This window comes from Telopea speciosissima, chromosome 3, assembly GCF_018873765.1.
Source record: "Telopea speciosissima isolate NSW1024214 ecotype Mountain lineage chromosome 3, Tspe_v1, whole genome shotgun sequence".
Taxonomy (NCBI): domain Eukaryota; kingdom Viridiplantae; phylum Streptophyta; class Magnoliopsida; order Proteales; family Proteaceae; genus Telopea; species Telopea speciosissima.
The window spans coordinates 15445346-15464203 of NC_057918.1; the positions used below are offsets into that span (position 1 = coordinate 15445346).

At 38.3% G+C, this 18858-nt stretch overlaps 1 protein-coding gene across 1 annotated transcript; it reads right to left on the minus strand.

The window, feature by feature from the left end:
* Positions 1 to 12958: 12958 nt before the first annotated feature.
* Positions 12959 to 17414, minus strand: LOC122653554 (rhomboid-like protein 11, chloroplastic). Its single transcript, XM_043847421.1, has 7 exons — positions 17112 to 17414; positions 15590 to 15711; positions 15130 to 15215; positions 14899 to 14939; positions 14628 to 14794; positions 14486 to 14548; positions 12959 to 13354 (listed from the first exon to the last, which is right to left on the minus strand). The coding sequence occupies exons 1-7, from the start codon at positions 17335 to 17337 to the stop codon at positions 13154 to 13156; spliced, it is 906 nt and encodes a 301-aa protein (XP_043703356.1). The 5' UTR covers positions 17338 to 17414; the 3' UTR covers positions 12959 to 13153.
* Between the last annotated feature and the right edge of the window lie 1444 nt (positions 17415 to 18858).

An 18858-nucleotide genomic window follows, 5' to 3' on the forward strand; every position in this document is an offset into this window, starting at 1 on the left:
GTTTTTGGTTGTTTCATGATCTTTTCTCCTCTTTCTTGTTTTAGATATTTGGGAGGCAATCTTGCTCTTGGCAAAGAAGGCCCTCTTGCGCACACAGGTGTTTATATTGTGTCTCTGCTTGGACAAGTAAGGACATCCTGGTTGAAATTTTAATTGTATTATGGAACTTTGGGTACTTCTGTAAGTTGTTCCCCCCCCCCCCTTTTAATATCATGTTTTCACCTGAACATCGCGAAGGTATCATTTTTGACAAATAGAATCATGAAACATCAAAGAATAGAGCAATCGCACCTAGTGATATTGTCAATACAATTAATTGTTTTAACTGATATGTTACAATATGAAGTTTCAATTTCCTACTTCTACCCTCCTACTTTGTGCAGCTAACTGTCACTTGCTCGTGGAATAATTCATATGTATGATATTCTCATCTTAAAAGAAGTAAAGGTTATGTTTACCAACTGATAGGTACACTTCTTGGGGGGTGGGGGAGGGAGTTTGCTGAATTTTTGCTTTGTGGAGTCAGAAAATCTGTCTTTAATATGCAAGGTGATGAACAAGAAGTATTGGGGCCAGATGGATATCTTATCTAATTCTTTGACCATTGAATGGGTATGATGACATTTTCTCAGGAATTCTAGGGTTTCAACTACTTGACTGGGCAGTGGGACCATCAGACCATCTTCATTAACAGCTTAGGTAACAGAAAAAAGTATGTGCAACTAGATATTAATAAGGTTCTCTTACCTTCATTTGGAGAATCACGTGGCTTAATTCACCAGCATGGTTATTACATTCCTTTGTGATTTAGGATTTTCAATGGCATACTAATTTTCATTGCAGTTAGAAACCTTCTTTTTCTTGGTCTGAATCTGCTACGAATGTGAGTTTTGTGTTGCACATCAGGAAGCTCTTGGTGGGCTGATTCAACTTTATTGATTCTTTTATGTTTTTCATCATTTCCATAGCTTAGGACTAGTAGCAAGTATGGCTTTGAATAGAGTTGATTGGAGTAAAAGGATCCATGTAGCTGACCCCATTTAATTGGGATAAGGCTGAGTTGACTTGATATAACAGGATTGGTACTTATGGCGTAAGCAATCAAATACGCAGAATAGTTAGGTAGAACAGTAACCTTGTGAGTGAGAATTTTGTTGGTCTTACTTGTTCCCTTTGTGAGTGACCGAGGGAATTGTTGCTCATGTAATTGTTCTATTTGTTTCATTTAATGATATATATTTGTCTATCAGAAAAATAAAAAAAAAAGTTCAGGATTTCGTATGTGTTCAGTTACCCCTTCCCACATGACTTAGGATATGATATTGATTTAAGAACACTATTTTCCATTAAATACTGTATCTTTATATTTGGGAGTTCCAAACACCTCTTGAGGTCAATTAAACCTAAATTATGGAGTGCGTATTGATTGATCAAAGTTTACTTAAGGTTGAACACTCAACCTGAATTTCAATTATGAACGATATTTTCAATTTATTATTCTACTAGTACTCTTCCAACAGGTGGATATAATAAATCAATGGATCGGAGTTGGATTGGGCATGGGACCCTAGATATCGTGCAAGTGATACTTGCGTAGCCAGGGTAAACAATTTCCTTGAGTTTGCTCTTTCCAAAGGTGGGTAGGGGGGAAGATTATATGCCCGTGTATAGATGGCATTAATAAAATGTTAAGACACAGTATGAAGTGATGGAACATTTGGTAGTCATGGAATGATAAGAACTACACATTTTTGGGATTTCCATGGGGAAGTTGAATCTTCCGATACAACACCACCTGAAAACGTTGTGGTTGATGAAGAAGAAGACATAGATGTTGTTAACATGCATGACATAATTCACGATGTATTTGTTGGGCATGCATTTGAAGGAGTTGGGGCTAGTGCCACAAGTGGACACGGAGAGGGTATAGGAGATGAGGCTGGAAGTTTTATAGATTGAAGACACATTCTAAACTTGAATTGTATCCAGGGTGCAAGGATTTCTTGAAATTGACATTCACTATTACATTTTATCATATAAAGTGTTTATTTTAGTTGAGTAAAAAGTCTTTCTCTATGTTGTTGGATTTATTGAGGAGAGCTCTACCACAAGGTAATACTTTGCCGAAGTCTTTATAGGAAACGAAGAAAATAATTAGAGATTTAAGAGTCAATTACAACAACATTGATGCATGTCCCAACGATTGTATGTTATAATGGAAGGAGGCATCTAATGTTGAGTTTTGTCTCAAATGTGGCATGTCAAGGTATAAATCCAACAAGAAGGTTCCAGCAAAAATATTAAGCCACTTCCCTTTAATACCAAGGCTGCAAAGATTGTACATGTGATGCAGAGCTACAGCCCTACATCAACAACATTGATGCATGCCCCAACGATTGTATGTTGTAATGGAAGGTGGCATCTAATGTTGAGTTTTGTCTCAAATGTGGCACGTCAAGGTATAAATCCAACAAGAAGGTTCCAGCAAAAATATTAAGCCACTTCCCTTTAATACCAAGGCTGCAAAGATTATACATGTGATGCAGAGCTACAGCTCTACATCCGCAAGAAGAAGAATAAGAATAAGCTGTCCAAGTGATATATTCAGTAGTGTTAGGTGGATCCATACTTAGTTTATTTTTAAAGTGTTTCTTTATGTTTTGAGTGTTGTACCGGTCCAAACTGGTTCAACCTTGGTCTAGTTTAAGTGACTTGAGTCACCTTTAATTAAGTATGTAATTTTCTGTTTTTTTTGGGTCCACACCACACTCCCACGATTTAGAGTGGAGTATGATTTAGATAGGTCGGCCAGAGGTAATTTAGACCCCTAGGCTAATTATGTTTTAGGCTGTTAAGCCGTATTTAAGATCAACGAAATCGTGGAGCTCCTCATCTCCACTTTTATGAATTAAAACCTGCTGTTAGCAAGCTGCTCTTTCTCTCTTGAGAGTTTTTGCTTTGTGTTTGATCAAAGCAAGGTGGGATTGGTGTTTGATCCAATCGACACCTTGCGGTGTGAAGCCCGGGTGGTCCGAACAAGCTTTCTCCCAAGTATTCTGCTGCAAGGTTCAAATTTTCTTCAAGTTTCAGCTGCTGTCATCTCCCCCCTGCAATTCCAAGTAAGTTTGAAACCCCCCATCCCCATTCCTCTTCTTCTAAACCCTCTAAACAGCCAACCCTAACTTCCCCCCTTCTCAAATTAAAACCCAAAGCCCTAAACCCTTGACAGACCATTCCAGCCATCACCTTCCTCTCAAATTTGGATCGATTATCCTCCTCCCCAATTGGGAAACTCGATCTGAGTTTGGTCCCCAAACTCCCATTCAAACCCTAGAAAATCCTACCCCCATTAAAAGCCCAAAACCCTAGATTTCTGCCCAGCTATTTCCCTCCATCAGAATCTGCCCAAGCTTGGCTCGATTCTTCCCCTCATCATTAAGGAAACTTGAGCCAAGCCCCAGCCCAAAACGCCATCTCTAAACCCTAGGTCCCTTCACTTCCCTCTTTTTAAAAACCCAAAACCCTAACCTTAACCTACTGTCCTGTGAATTCCCTCATTCCCATTCACCCAAACATCACTAGACCTATATTGTTAGCCTTCCCCACACCTGCCTAACATTACCCATCATCAAACCCTAGCCTCACCCTAACCCTAGCCCTAATTTTGACCTAAAACCTATTTTTGCCCATTCAAACTGCCTGTTCACACCAGATCTTGAAGCCTTGGCTCCTAGCTGGTTCCTTTGCCACCTAGTACTACATTAAACGACTTCCCTTTAATACCAAGGCTGCAAAGATTATATATGTCATCAGTAATATCACCTGCTATGAGATGGCATAAAGAGCAGCGAATGGATGATGGGAAGATGCGTGATCCTGCAGACGCAGAAGCTTGGAAGCACATTGATAAATGACTTCCAACTTTCAGTGAAGATCCTCAAATGTTAGACTCGGGCTAGCAAGTGACTGATTTAATCAGTTTAGTACGATGACCATTACGCACAACACATGGCCTGTTGTTGCGGTGCCATATAACCTGCCACTATGGATGTGCATGAAACAAACATCATTTATGTTGACATTATTAAATTCAGGTCCTAAACAACTTGATAATGATATAGATGTGTATTTACAACCTCTGATTGATGAGTTGAAGTTATTGTGGGATAGCCGGTGTTGACACCTACAATTCATTGAAGAAAGTGTTATGGACCATTAATGACTTTCCCTCATATGTCAACCTATCAGGCTGTAGCACTAAAAGTGCATTTGCTTGTCCTTGGTGCAACAAATACAATGTGTCATTTTGGCTGAAACATGGTGGTAAGCATTATTACCTAGGTCATTATCGTTTCCTTGATAGGAGTCATAAATTCCGAAGGGATAAGAGATGGTTTAATGGTGATGTAGAGCTTAGGGAACCACCACCCTACAGGCACTGTTGTGATAGCACAATTGGAAAATGTTGAATTTCCTGCATTTAGTAAGGACGCTACCAAGAAGAATAATGGAAGCAAAAGGAAGAGAGTTGGAGGTCTACATGAAATACCACTTAATTGGAAGAAGAAAACTATATTTTTTGAGTTGTCTTATTAGAAAGATCATCTACTATGCCACAATCTAGACGTAATGCATATAGAAAAGAATGTGGGTGATAGCGTCTATCAGACATTGTTGGATTTGAAAGATAAAACAAAGGATAACACCAAAGCCCGTCTAAATTTGGTGGAAATGAACATCGGGCCGTCTCTACATTCACAGAGGATTAAGGGCAGCAACAAAATGGTTCTACCTCCTGCAAATCACACAATGTCTAAGGAAGAAGAAGAATTGTTCTACGAAGCTTTAGAGGGTTTGAAGATCCCTGAAGGTTGTGGAAATATATCACAATGTGTGAATGTGAAAGAGAGGAATATCTTAAGGTTGAAGAACCATGATTGCCGTGTCCTAATGCAACAATTCCTTCCTTTGACACTATGGGTAAATCCAACAAAGAATGTTTAGTTGATGTTGCTTTGGGTATGTAGGTTCTTACATGGTTTATGTACTACAGTTGGTACAACGAAAGATTTGAACAAACTTGAAGCACATATTTACTGTGCCATTTTTAGAGGATCTCCACACTTGCATTCTTTGATGTTATGGTTCATTTACCACGAGAGAATTTTTTAGGTGGACCAGTACATTATAGGTGGATGTATCCTTTTGAAAGGTTAGGATGTAGCCTTCATGCAAAATTTTTTATTTTCTGCTTTGAATTGCAAATTTTCTTTTGTGGATTATTCGATTAAACCATTGGGACGTCCTAAGATTTTTCGATTAGAACTAAATGTGAGAATTTAGGCTTTTTAGGTGGACCAGTACATTATAGGTGAATGTATCCTTTTGAAAGGTTAGGATGTAGCCTTCATGCAAAATTTTTTATTTTCTGCTTTGAATTGCAAATTTTCTTTTGTGGATTATTTGATTAAACCATTGGGACGTCCTAAGATTTTTCGATTAGAACTAAATGTGAAAATTTAGGCTCATTGATATGTGCTTTTCTATTACGATGCCATTAACACATATCGGGAGTAAGCGTCAAAATTAACTTTTCCTAATTCTTCATGTCAACTATTAGTTTATTCAACACAAGTATTCATTTGCCATAATATGATATCTCATAATGTAGTCGTCACAAGAAAGAGATTTGAGGAATTTAGGCCATAAAAATTGGGCCTACAGTAGGGATTGTTGCGTGCAGAAAAATTCCCAAAGTGGTTGTTCAGATGTCATGTAAGTAGTAATACGTTTTTTTCAGCTTGAGGTAATATAGAATTGCAATCTATTGTTAGTTTAATAACAACTACGCTGGAATTGTATAGGTGAACATGCTATGCCAAAGCGGAGAAGTAGTGCCTAATAGTGTTAAATGGTTGGCTCATGGACCCATTTGAGAAGCCAAAAAGTACAAGGGTTATCTATATATAACGGCATAAAGTGTCACACAAAGGATCGTGAAACCAATGGATGAACTGAAAAAAACGAGGTTTTAGTAACGGCAGTAACACCGAGTGTTTCTAGTTCTAAAGATACACAGCCCTGCGATGGAAATGTTCTACTATGGTGTGTTGAATGAAGTTGTTAAGTTAGAATATTATGCGGATTTGAGAACAGTTCTATTTCGATGTGATTGGGCTAATACACAAAGGGGGGTGGTTAAAGAGACCTTGGGTTTCCACGTGTGAACTTACGTCATTTGATGCATTCTGTTGCAAATGTAGTTGATGAACCATTTGTCTTCCCAAAACAAACAGAGCAAGTGTTTTATGTGTCAGATCCCTTAAACCATGGTTGTGTGGTGTTGTAAAAGCTGAACCATAGTTCAAGAACTCGTCGAGATCTCGGTAATATCTCTCTTTTTGAAAAAAGTGAGACAAGAGTTGAGGCGAAATGAAATATTACCCCAACTCGACCGAGATTTGGACTAAACTTACCTTTATAATGTACATATCTTGACCAAACAGTCGAGATCTCTCCAAAACTCGACTGTCTCGGTGAACTCGACAGAGAAGTGTGCATTTGACCTGATTTTTGAGGATTTTCGATGGTGGTTTATGATAGATATATATGTAATATGTTAAGATTGATGTATTGTATACTTTTACATTTGTAACGTTTATTTAAGTTGTTTTATATTAATTGTATGATTTGATTGCTTTCAATTACCAAATTATGTGTAGAATAGAGCCTATTAGTACGTCGTCGCCTACCATCCTAGGGTCCAAAGTGAAACTCCTATTTGGACATTGTATTTGCAAAATCTGATAGTGCCATTGTGTTTAAATGGCCTAAAATAGGCTGAGTACCAAGTTTCAGGCCCAAACTAGGTCTAAAACCCACCGAAACCACCTTTCGAGTTCCAAAAAAAAAAAAAAAAAACCAACTAGCCGAGATCTCGGCTCAACTCGGTTTTTTTGGCTGGGAGAAATCTATACCGAAACCGAGTTCTTGAACCTTGAGCTGAACTACGTGATATGTTTGATATTAACAATGATGTGGCTGAAGAACATATTCAACATATAGGCATCGGACAAGGGGGTGATGGTGATCTTAATATGACAAGAACAGACTTGGACGGAACACTAGTTGACACTCCTCTTGGAATTTTGATGAATGATATATAACATATGGAAGGAGGCATCTAATTGATGGTGTCGTGGTGTGCTGATCTTAATTTCTTGTAACTTTCAGGAGACATCCAATTGTTTTGTAAAGTGCCATATTGGGTTGGTTTTGGATTGTCCATTCTTAGGCCCAGAAAAGTCATTCTGAACCAAAACTTTATAGTACTTGGGTTGTCATATTGGAAAAATCAGTTCTCATACACCTTTTGGTTTTCATGATCTGTTAACTCATAAATATTTACAATTTAAACAATCATTGCTTTGCATTTTACGATATTCCACTGTACAAATAATACCCATCAAAGGTATCTTTGGAATATGCATAACTATTGCCACTGGCATTTTGATCAATGATATACAAAATACACATAAATATTCCGAAGATATGTTTGTGTATTACTTGATTTTATGTGTTACAGTTCACAATTAGCAAATATATATACTTACTGTTGAAGAAATACTGTTTCAATGCAGGTTTAGATAATGGATGGTATAACACCGCATTCTGAGGCGGGGCCTAGTACCTTGGGGACAAGCTCAGGTATTAACTTTAATTTCTTTTCTGATTTTGAAAAAATTATTATTGGTTTCGTTAGTGTAGTAAATTGGCACTAATGACTAATCTGGTCTAAGTTTTACCTGTAGGCCGCAGGGGGAAAAGAAGACGTACTCAATCCCTCAATACACAAGCCATTCCTCCTGGAGAGAAGATGGTGTTGAAAGTAAATCCACATAATCAGTTAGTTGAAGATTTCCCTACAAAATTCGCTTCTTATTTAGGCACCGTTGTTAGGAGTGGCACAATCTTGCCAGTCAACTACACAGATTGGAGATATGTGCCAGAAGAATGCAAAGAAGCCTGTTGGAGACATCTTCTGGTATGGTGATAGTGCATTAAGGAATTCAATATCTAAATCAACTTAAAAGTTTATTGTGGTTTCCGTTGTAGTTATTTTATGTCTATTTTGGTTTTTCCAATGTCTTGTAGCTAAAATATGTCATACCAGTAGAAGCTAAAGATTTTGTAAAAATGAAAATGGGGGTCAGGTGGCGGGCCTTCAAGCTCAAGTTGAGGGATGACACATTGAAGAAGTATGGAAATTTTGATGATTCACGTTGTGATGGTAAAGTTCCAGCAGATCAGTGGCCAGAACTCATATCTATATGGAAGTCTGAAAAAAAGAAGGTAATATTTTCTTCCTAAAACGCATTGATAAGTTGTAATTGTGACCCGACATATTTTAATGATGTTTTTCAATTTGGTAGGAAATTAGTAAGAAAAATAAAGAAAATAGACAAGCCCAGACTATGAGTCATTGTGCAGGGAGGAAGAGTTTTGCACAAATTGTAGAAGATGAGGTACGTTTTCATGCACAAGTATGCACATTTGATAATGATAGGGTACTTTTTTATTATGGTTTCGATCTAATACTAATAGTTGTTTGTTCAGAAAAAGAAGAATCCTGATAGTGCGGGGCCAACCAGGATGGATTTGTTTATTATCACCCGTAAGAAGAGAAGTGGAAAACCAGTAGATGTGCAATCAGGGCGAAAGATGGTAAGTGGTTATGTGTTATATACTTGTATCTTGATTACCGCAGGAGGTAAACAAGTATATTTATTTGCTAACTTGTTTTTTACATTGATTTGTAGGAACAACTCACTCAAAAGAAACTTGCGTTGCCCCCAGAATTGAGAGAAGATAGGGATTCCTTGGATGACATCTTTATAGACGTAGTAGGCAATGATTTCCATGGACGAGTGCGTTGTCTTGGGCAAGGTGTAAAGCCAAAGAAACTGAAGCTTACAAAAGCCAATGTTGAGTCCAGGCGCCAACTAAAAGAGTCCCAACAGAAGTTGAAGGCAGACTTACAACAACAAATGGCAGAACGAGAAAGTAAATTGAAAGAAGAGATGGAGCAAAAGATGGCAGAGGAGGTTGCAAGTATGCGGGCAAGTATGCAGGCAAGTATGGAGGCAACTATGCAAGCTGAAATACAGCGATTAACAGAAGCCTTTGCTAGAGGAAGCTCACAGGGTTCTGTTCAGTTGGGTAAGTTAGGAATCCATTAGTTTATTGGTATGTTTATTTTGTTACAACTTATATATGACTATTGTGATCGTTTGACCAGCTGATGATTGAGGCCAGTGCAGAAGCTACCTTGTTGTCTGCTAATCTTTTGGTACAGGTAAACATGCACATTGTTGATGTTCTGTTTACTTTCCAATGTTGTATTTAGGTTAAGTCATTTATGTGGTTGATCTTCTGTTTACCTATTCTAAGGTTGCTGTATTTGTTTTCCAACTTATATTTTTGTTTGTATGGATGTACTCCTGCCCTCCTATTACATAAGCATGGTTTTCTCCTTGCCGCTCTGCAATATTGAACTTTGTGTTTAGGTCACAGTCAGGACCTTGTTTATATCTGGGTATATGAATGTCGACATGCGATTATTGTTGCTGATGGGTAGCAGACATGTGATGAGAAATTAATCTTCATCTTATTCTGTATTGATCTTGATATGTATTTTGTATGCTGTCACCACGTGTCCTTAAGCTCCATAGATCATCCTCTCATCAATTTACTTATGCACTTTCATGAAGCCTTAATTTTTCTTTTGAGTTAACATTCCCTGAAAACGGACATGGTTGCTGCCTCTCCTGAGCAGCAGCCATGTGTCAAGGGTGTAACTTCAAATTCATGCTTTAGCAGTGGTTTCCAAGGTGTGATTTACTTTGATAGCAAATACGCTGCTGCTGTCACACTGAAATGTTTAGATCTAATTTTTATCTTCCATCTTTTTTTCTGCATTAATGGCGTGCTTGGCCGTTATCAGGTTTCGACTGCATGAATCTCGATTTTATCGTTTCTTAATCTTCATTTTTCTTGTCTTCATTTCCCACTGGATTGTTATTGCATGAGATCAACATTCTTTTCCTTTTGACCCACGTATTTCTTGTTTCTGATTTCGGTTAATGGGTTTCGGCACATGTTCCTTGTCCCTTTGCTACCCATGCTACACAATCTGTAGTCCACGTGCCTTTCATTTTCTATCTGAGCTCGAGTTCTGTTTCAAGCATCATTTGCGTCCTTAGTTGTCATTTTTGTGTGTGCCGTTCAGAGTGTCAGTAATTTTCTTCATATTAAGTTAGTGTTAATGGATTATACTGCTGGTTATATTATTTTTCCTGTAATTTCAGCGGTGGAACTCTATGGTTATAATAGAGTACAGTAACAGCAAGTTCAAATCATGCTCATGTTCCCATGTTGCTGTATTTAGGTTAATAAGTCATTCATGTGGTTGATGTTATGTTTAGAATAGAGTACGGTAACAGCATGTTCAAATCTCTTTCTTATGTTTCTATGTTCAGTTGCAGCTTTATCATATAATAATAATATGGTCATCTTAATGCAGCATCTTACAGTCGTATATGGACCTGTGGTGAGGGGTTTTGTTGTTTGGATGCATTCATTATGATATGTAGATATTTTACTATAGCTTCCGAAGATATTCAAACAAGTTTAAAGTTTGATTTTGAGTTTAAGTTCATTGCAACATTAGTACTTACTAGGCAATTGTTTCCATGTCTTTTTCACAGGGCCTTGAGATCATTGCTTGTATTTCTGCTTGAGCAGCCCGGACTGCTGAAGTATTTAGAGGGGCCAAGTTTGTGTGTTGTTAAGACTTAAATGTGAATTATTTTGGTCTTTGAATAGTACTGTGTGACTAATCTTCTGTGCTAAGACTTAAATTTGTTTCAGCATTATATGTTAAATTTGTAGAATGACTGTTTAAAGATTTTCAAGTTCGAAATTTCCAATAGAGTGTCTGTGGTGCATGCGTGTCTTGGCCTCTTGGGTGGGTGTGGTTTGAACCTTGGGAATGGTCTAATCACTATGATTGACTATCCCATTATGGCAATGGGAATTGTAATAGAAACATGATACAATTTTGCTCTCAATTGTCTCCGGTAGCTTAAATGAGCAGGTAGCATATTGGGTGAAATAAAGAAACAATTCAAAAAATAAATAAATAAATAAAGGAGAGAAAAGTTCTCTGTGGGAAGTGTAAAATGACTGCCCCGACCCTATGAAAGGCAGAAATCCCCCATGATGCTTCCATGCAGGAAGATATTAAAAAAAAGTAGAAAAATAGTAAATTGAAAATTTTACCATTTTCCTGTGGTTATTTGGACCCGACTCTTTACGTTTTTTTACTGCATTAGTGGACAGATACTACCAAAGCATAGTTGAATGGTGATGAAGCCTCATTTCTTTGTATTTAACCTTTTGCAGGAATTCTGTTATCAAGCTATAACGTGATAGATGTCATCCGACTTTTTAGATTCCTCTCCTTTATTTTCACCCAGTTGATTTTTTGCACCCTTGATTGTCCTTTTAGTTGTTTATGATATTTCATCGAAACAGTTATTGACTTTGCATCTTCCTTTGTGAAATTTCAGAGCCAAATTCTTCAATCATAAAATTTATTTGCACATAGGATATAAGAGGATGATGAACTAGAATTCCACAATGGATACTTTGCTATTTCATCCTTCTTTGGCCCTTAACCCAATGTTGTACCTACTCCTATAATCTTCTGTTGGCCTGTCTTTTCTAGGAATGATGAGTTATCAGAGCTAGAGCTTCTGAGTTCTCTTTGGGTCCATCAAGGGTGTACTTGGTGCATAAGGCTCTTGCCACTGTGGGGTCTGGAAAGGGTTATAATTTACGCAGCCTTACTCCTGCTTCGCGGAGAAGCTGTTTCTAAACTCAAACCCGCGACTACTAGTTCGCAAAGAAGCAACCTTACTGTTGCACCAAGGTCCGTCCCTCTCTTTGGGTCCATCAAGGATGACACTAAATTCAATCCCTCTCCTGCTACCCTATGCATCTCTCCCCCATCTTCCCTTCCTATTGCAAGTGTTTCTGGGAAGCCGGAAATCTGGACATGGTGTCAGTAAATTTTGTTTGGCTTCTTATCAAACTTGAAGGTTGAAGCTTGAAAGACAGACTTTTGAATTGCAGAGTTACCGCTTTAGAAGTAGGGAAACTTGAAAGAGCACAAACCTGGGTCTTGTATGCAGCTGGAGAGCCTACATTCTTCAAGGTTTGTGTCAAAGTGGAGATGGTACAGGAAAGCCTAGGCATGGTGACAGAGATTGGACAAGGGCATCTGTAAGGCATCACCGACTCAAAGCAGAGGCTGCGGGAGGAAGGAGAGGTTGGGTCAGTGGCTCACAGCAGGGTGAGGTGGGGTACACAGAAGAGGAACACATGAAAGGGGGGAGTTATGAGTGCACAACAAAGGAGCGCACGACAGGGCCAGCAGGGGTGAGGGGAGGTAGGGGCTCAACTGTGGCAGGGGATCACGGAGGTGTAATACCAGCCAGCGGAGCAGGTGTCCATATGGTCAAAAGCGTCTACAGGCTTCAATTTGTTCCCGACTAATAATATTTCAGGTCAAATACTGTGATTAAAAACTTTGTAACAGATCAGAGAGCATCTACCGGGCTTACTTTAGAAATAAAAAGCTGAAAACAAGAAAAGAAAAGAAAAAGCTCAAAACTGTACATATGGAACATTTTCAAAAACCTAATAAGACATTTCTTTCTCATTTATGTAGCCGTCAATCAAGAATAAGGAATGCAACTCAGCTGCAAACCGCTAAACAGTGCCAATACATTGTTCTGTGTTGTACAGCATAAATAGTTGAATACATCTTGTGCATGGCCGTTTGTACTAAAATGTGCTACGTTCAGATATGGACACGGCTCACATCTCGAAGTTCCTGGTAAAACAGATTGCATCCAATTTCCAACCATGGGACCAATCCCTTGCATTTACATAACCAAATGTACACCATATTTGATTTTTCTTATCTTTTTTTTTTTTTTATGTCTTTCTATAATACAACCTTGGAATTCTGAATCCACAAATTGATTTTCAACCATGCATCCCTTTGGAGAGCAAATACATGACCTGATTATGAAGATCTGTCTGATTTTCTACTCAAAGTAGATGTTTCTTGCTCTGAAGGTAGTGAAGGAACTTTACTCAGGAGCCACACCAAACCTACACCAATCAGAGCACCAGAGAGGTGTGCAATATGATTGACACTCTGGAGGGAATAGCCTCCCAAAAATTTCCCCGACAATCCCGTTGACGCTTGTGCTGCTTCCATCACCTATAAAAGGACCATATATACAATATTAATGTAGGTCAAACTCCTACACAGTCTTCAAAATCAACCCCCTGTTAAAACTGTGATAGGAAATCATAGGGGATGAGATAAGATATAAATCAGGATTCAAATCGTAATATCGCTAGATACATTAAGTTCTCTTTGGTATTAAGGATAAAATAGAACCACCCAATAGATTTAAATGAACTAAAAAAATAATTGTTACTAAAGTAATCAAGTTAAATGACCATCTGCATGGCCCCAAGTACCAATGTATAAAAACTAAGACAAAAATCAATCAAGGAAGTTGTTACCATAAGTCCATAACCTTTCCATTGATACCAAAATGTATAATATGGTCTTTCCATCCTACTCATCCTCTAGTCATCTTAATTCTTTAATTTTCTCCTTTTCTTACTTTTTTTTTCTAATCAAGGAATTTTGTCAGGGGTGAACCTCAAAGAGTCCATTACAATTTCAAAGGCCCCAAAAAGGAGCTACAGAGAATGTGGCAATCAGTACTCTAGAGCTGACCTACACTCCAAAAGAATGAATACAACAGTCATTCCTCCTGAAAAAGAAAAAACCCACAAAACTTTCACCCTAGTAGTAACATTAGGAAGCAAGCTGAACATGATTTTCAAAGGTATCTCTCACAAATACTCCATGTCAATGCATCCAGAATCGAAGTGTTGAAGTATCCCGATATATTCACTAATGGAACAACACTAAGATAGTGTAATATAAATAAAAACAGATGTAAAATGAAGGACAGAAGAAGCAGTAATCAATTTTATTACTCTTACATGGAACTCCATTCGATTTCAGACGTATCTGATCATTTATGTAAGCCACTGCATCTCATCATCTGCTTTTCCCCTTTATACGTGAAGGTTTCCCTAGTATTTTCTGTTATCAATGTAATTTCTTCCCTTTTACACTTTCAGAATGCCATGTGTGTCTAAGCTATGGTTTTTGAAACCATAAGTGTGTTTGCCCTTCATATTTTGCAGCATTGTACTAATGGATCATTTACGTTTACTGGTTTTTGAAACCATAAGTATGTTTGCCATAATATTTTGCAGCATTGTACTAAATGGATCATTGATGTCTACTGGAAGGGATATTGCTCACCTTCTCAACAACAAATTGGCCCAATATAAGTACTTCAAGTATTTTCCTCCAGTCCCAACTCATCTGTATAAATGTTATTAGTAGTTGAAAACCATTTCTTGATTCTTCTTATTGATGAGATTCTGAAGTGGAAATCAGTTACCTTAACAAGAACACTGATTGCAAAGAGTCCAAAAACAGCACCAGAGGCTCCAACTGAAACAGCATTCCTAGGAAGAACCAACCATGAAACAAGGTTTGCTCCAGCACCAGTTAGAATATAAGACAACCATAATGCAAAGTTTCCTTCCTCCTCTTCCACAAGCTTTCCTATGGGTGAAACAGGATAATACAAAATATTCTGAAATCTATACAATATAAATGGCATCTAAATAAAAGTGAAGGAAAAACAAAGGGGAGAAAAAGAAACTCACCAAAAATGTATAAGAAGAATAGGTTGCTTGAAAGGTGGTTCCTATAAAAATTTATTTGCAAGAATATGAAATAAAAAAAAATGCTCAATAATAAAGGTGTGTAGTCTTGCGACACAAAGACAACTGAAAAAAGATAAAAAAAAAAAAGTCATCCTATTGAATCGTAAACTGGTTTACTGTGTTGTTCGGGATTCAATTGGAATTATGCATCCACTAGCAGAGATGTCTCACCAATTAGCATGACAGAATGTCGCTGTCACAAACTGGTACCAGGTAGGCCAATTGTGGTACAAATATAGTGACTTAATTCCTCGAATCTGAAAAACAAATTATATATCATGTTGACAATTTGACATTCAGAAATACCATACCATATAATAAAATGTAGCATCAAAGGTAGACTAAAATATTCGATTTCCTCACATACATAATGGCCTGCTTAGATTGAAGGATCAGCCTGAGAGCATGGCCATGTCTAAGGCTACACATTTGAAAACCGTGAAATTGAACTTCGGCAGGGAGATAATTGTTTTCTAACTTGGTACATCATTTTGTTGGATTAAATTATATTGGAAACACTTAAAATAAGAACTTAGAAAATAAATCCACCCAACTACTCTCAAAAACCAAATTTCTGTAGTTGCAGGCTTGTCCAACTACCAAATATTTAGTGGGGAGAATCTCTCAGTACCTGAAACCAATGATCAGCTGCAAAAATTCCGATATTAAGGAGGAGGATCCAGAATACCCCATTGACATGCTTCGGTCTCTTCTTCTCTTCAGGCCTACTGATTTCCAGCTGTGATATCATATCTAATATAATTATTTATTAGTTCTCTGAAGGGTTGGGGGAGGGGGAGGTGCCTTCTTCAAACATAGGCGCAAAAAAGACAACATGAACTTGCAATATATAGTAAAGCTAATATCGTTTATTCAAAAACTATTTGGGGCCATCTTATGGGTTTCCACCAGTGAAGAATTCGAGAATCCCCCAGCAGGGTGATGTCAGACCTAGATGATTGTCTCATGTCTGTAATTAGAGCAGCTTAAGCGTTCTCATTCTAGTATTGTACAGACTCTTCATATAGTTTTATTTGGACCTAGCAAGGCATAAAAAGGAATTTCTTTTTAGTAGTTTCTCATTGATTCATTACAAATTCTTACTTCCAAGAAAGGAAAAGTACACATTATTGTGTTATTTCCTTGTTGTGGGGGCACAAACTATATCTTTTACCCTTAAGTATATCAAACTTAGTTAATGGCTGTAGAGTTTGCTGACTATAACTTCTAATAATTTATAACCAGATCCTCCTTAAGTAGAGTCAGTGTGTTCCTTTTGGTGCTCAATGCATGTTTTTTGATGATACAAACTTTAAATAACTCTGCTAGCCATATTCAAATCCTCAATTAACTCAACATCTTAATATGTCCTCATAATTCAACTCAATAAAGTCATCCCAATTCCAACTTACTGGTTCTTTCGCGTATAATTTAAAATCTTCAATGAAGAAACAATATTAGGTGCCTCAATAAGAAGGCAGGGATAATATTTTTGAATTGACTCATCCAACTAAAATCATAAAAGAGGAAAACAGATGGCACTAACAGACAACATGAAACACAACTCAGCAGAATTGAAGAGTTGCAGACTAATGGGTGAGGCATTGAACTCGGTTCTATGGTGAAGCCCCAAAGAGGCTCAGACTTTACTAAATTAGCAAGCTGGTATCATTAAAAATCCAACTTGAGTCACTTGACCAAAAATGCAGAAGCAAGCATATCATTTAGACGATGCTTCCAAATGTTTTGTGTGAGTATAACCAAAAAACAAACAACCTCGAAAAAAAAAAATCAAAACATAGTTGAAATGAAAAATTCAGCTTTGCTCTTAGCACTTCAGAGAGAACTACTTCATCCTATCATCCATAAGACAGAGGGTGTGAAATATGAAAAAAAGAAACACCCTGATCAAGCATAAGATGCTTTCTTGTCTAAAGTGACTGACACTCTAGACAAGAGAAAAATGCATTCAAACATTAATGTTGAGAGCTACCACTTATCTTTCCATTTACGAATTCTGAATTGGGTAATGGTGGCCCCTTCTTTCAAGAATTCTTTTAAGGACGATTTCTAGAATCAGATGTTATCTTAATTTTAGAGAAACAGAATCATGTTCAATCCAAAGAATGGAAAGAAACGAAGAAGAGGGGTACCTGAGTCTTTCATCCTGCAAACATGTCGAAGCCGAGTGGTGGAAAAAGGAAACAACCCGCCGCTGGAGAGCTTTGTGGAAACAATGGCATGAGAACGGGCAGGGATTCCGAAGCGAAGATTGAATGGGGAGTTGGTGGAGGTGGAGATCCTGGAGGAGATGGAATTGATAAATACTACTTTGGTTGAAGCAGCGTTCGGCGTGAGAAGCCGATTGATGTGTACCATTTCGCTCGCCTGGAACTGAAAGCGAAAACCAGAAATGGAAGAAGAGCGGAGGACCTCCGCTTCTAATCTATGGACTCTGGAGTCTAGAGGCCAAGACTAGAGTTTTAAACCCCGTTCCGATACTAGAGAAACCAGGAATGCTAGCAGCACGGCCCATAGCCCATCAAAGGTTGAACGGGCTTGCGATTTCTTAATTCCTTGTCACACACTAAAGTGGACGGTTATATCCTAGCCCAAGTTATATCTTTGAAACTTTAGCCCAACTAGGCACTTAAACTTGGATGGGTGAGGTGGGCCTTATGTTAGCCCAACTGTCTAAGCCAGGTGAGCATGCTACATTTAGATTTAGGGGATTGAGTGGATAGTATAATTAGCAATTTAGCATTCAAATTAAATGGTTAACTTTTGGGAACGAGTTTATCTTCACCGAAGATGAAGGAGGAATCCCATTACCATTGCCATTGGTCCGTCTGAGTGGAGTAGTGGACTAGGGATGGATCTAGATCTTCTACGGCGCGGGCTGCCCGTCCTGCCGTGCTGCACAGACACAAGGTGGCATGCATTGACCGCCTTACCCCTGCCCGAGCGCCTTGCCCGAGCAGGGGTAAGGCGGTCATTGTACGCGGCCCTGTGTCTGCGCAGCATAGGCAGGACAGGGCAGTCCGCCGTAGAAGATTTGTGTTGACTAGGGATGGATTTTTTTTTTTTTTTTTTTTAAACTTATACAATAGGGAGTGAGAGTTTATGATGACACAAGGCCTATCTTTTGGCATGTCAATATCCTTTTTGTGTGTCCCCTCCTCATGTTAAGTGTTGCATCCTATGTCTCTCGAGTGCAACCTTAATGCGCGATTTGTGATGTCAAATGATCGAGGTGACAATGTTTGGCTGGAGACTTTAGTCATGGCTGCCAATAAGCTATCTCAAGGCATCACGGTTTCTCTACCTCTTGTTGTCCTTGCCAGTATTTACAGTGTCTTTTCGCCATCTCCATATCTTCTCATCCTTCCGATTTAGACAATGCCCAGTTTCTTTTCACCACCTGGGCGTGTGCAATGCGCTTTGCCCCTGCGCCCAGATAGGAGCATGCAAAATGACCGCAGCACCCCTGAGATTTTCCACCTTTCCATGGGGGTGCAGTGGTCATTTTGCGTGCTCCTATGTCTGGGCACAGGGGCAGCATACTGCACACACCAAGATAACATTCTTTCTCCCTAATACAACTTACCATTGTTAGTTTTTTCTTCCATGGATGTTGTTGATGTATGAACTACCTTCAAGTCAGACATAAATCAAAGCTGTGTTTGGTATGCATTCTAGGTTGATTTTGCATTCTCGAATGATAAAAATAGTTGTTTTTATAGTCTGCGAATGCGAAATCGACCTAGAATACAACAGATTAACAGAATTTTAAGTTACAACAGATTTTGTCATCTAATTTAGTCGTCACTGTTCTTGACAATCAGACAAAAACTCCAACAGAAACATTCATAGTACAATCATCACACAAAGGAATATTAC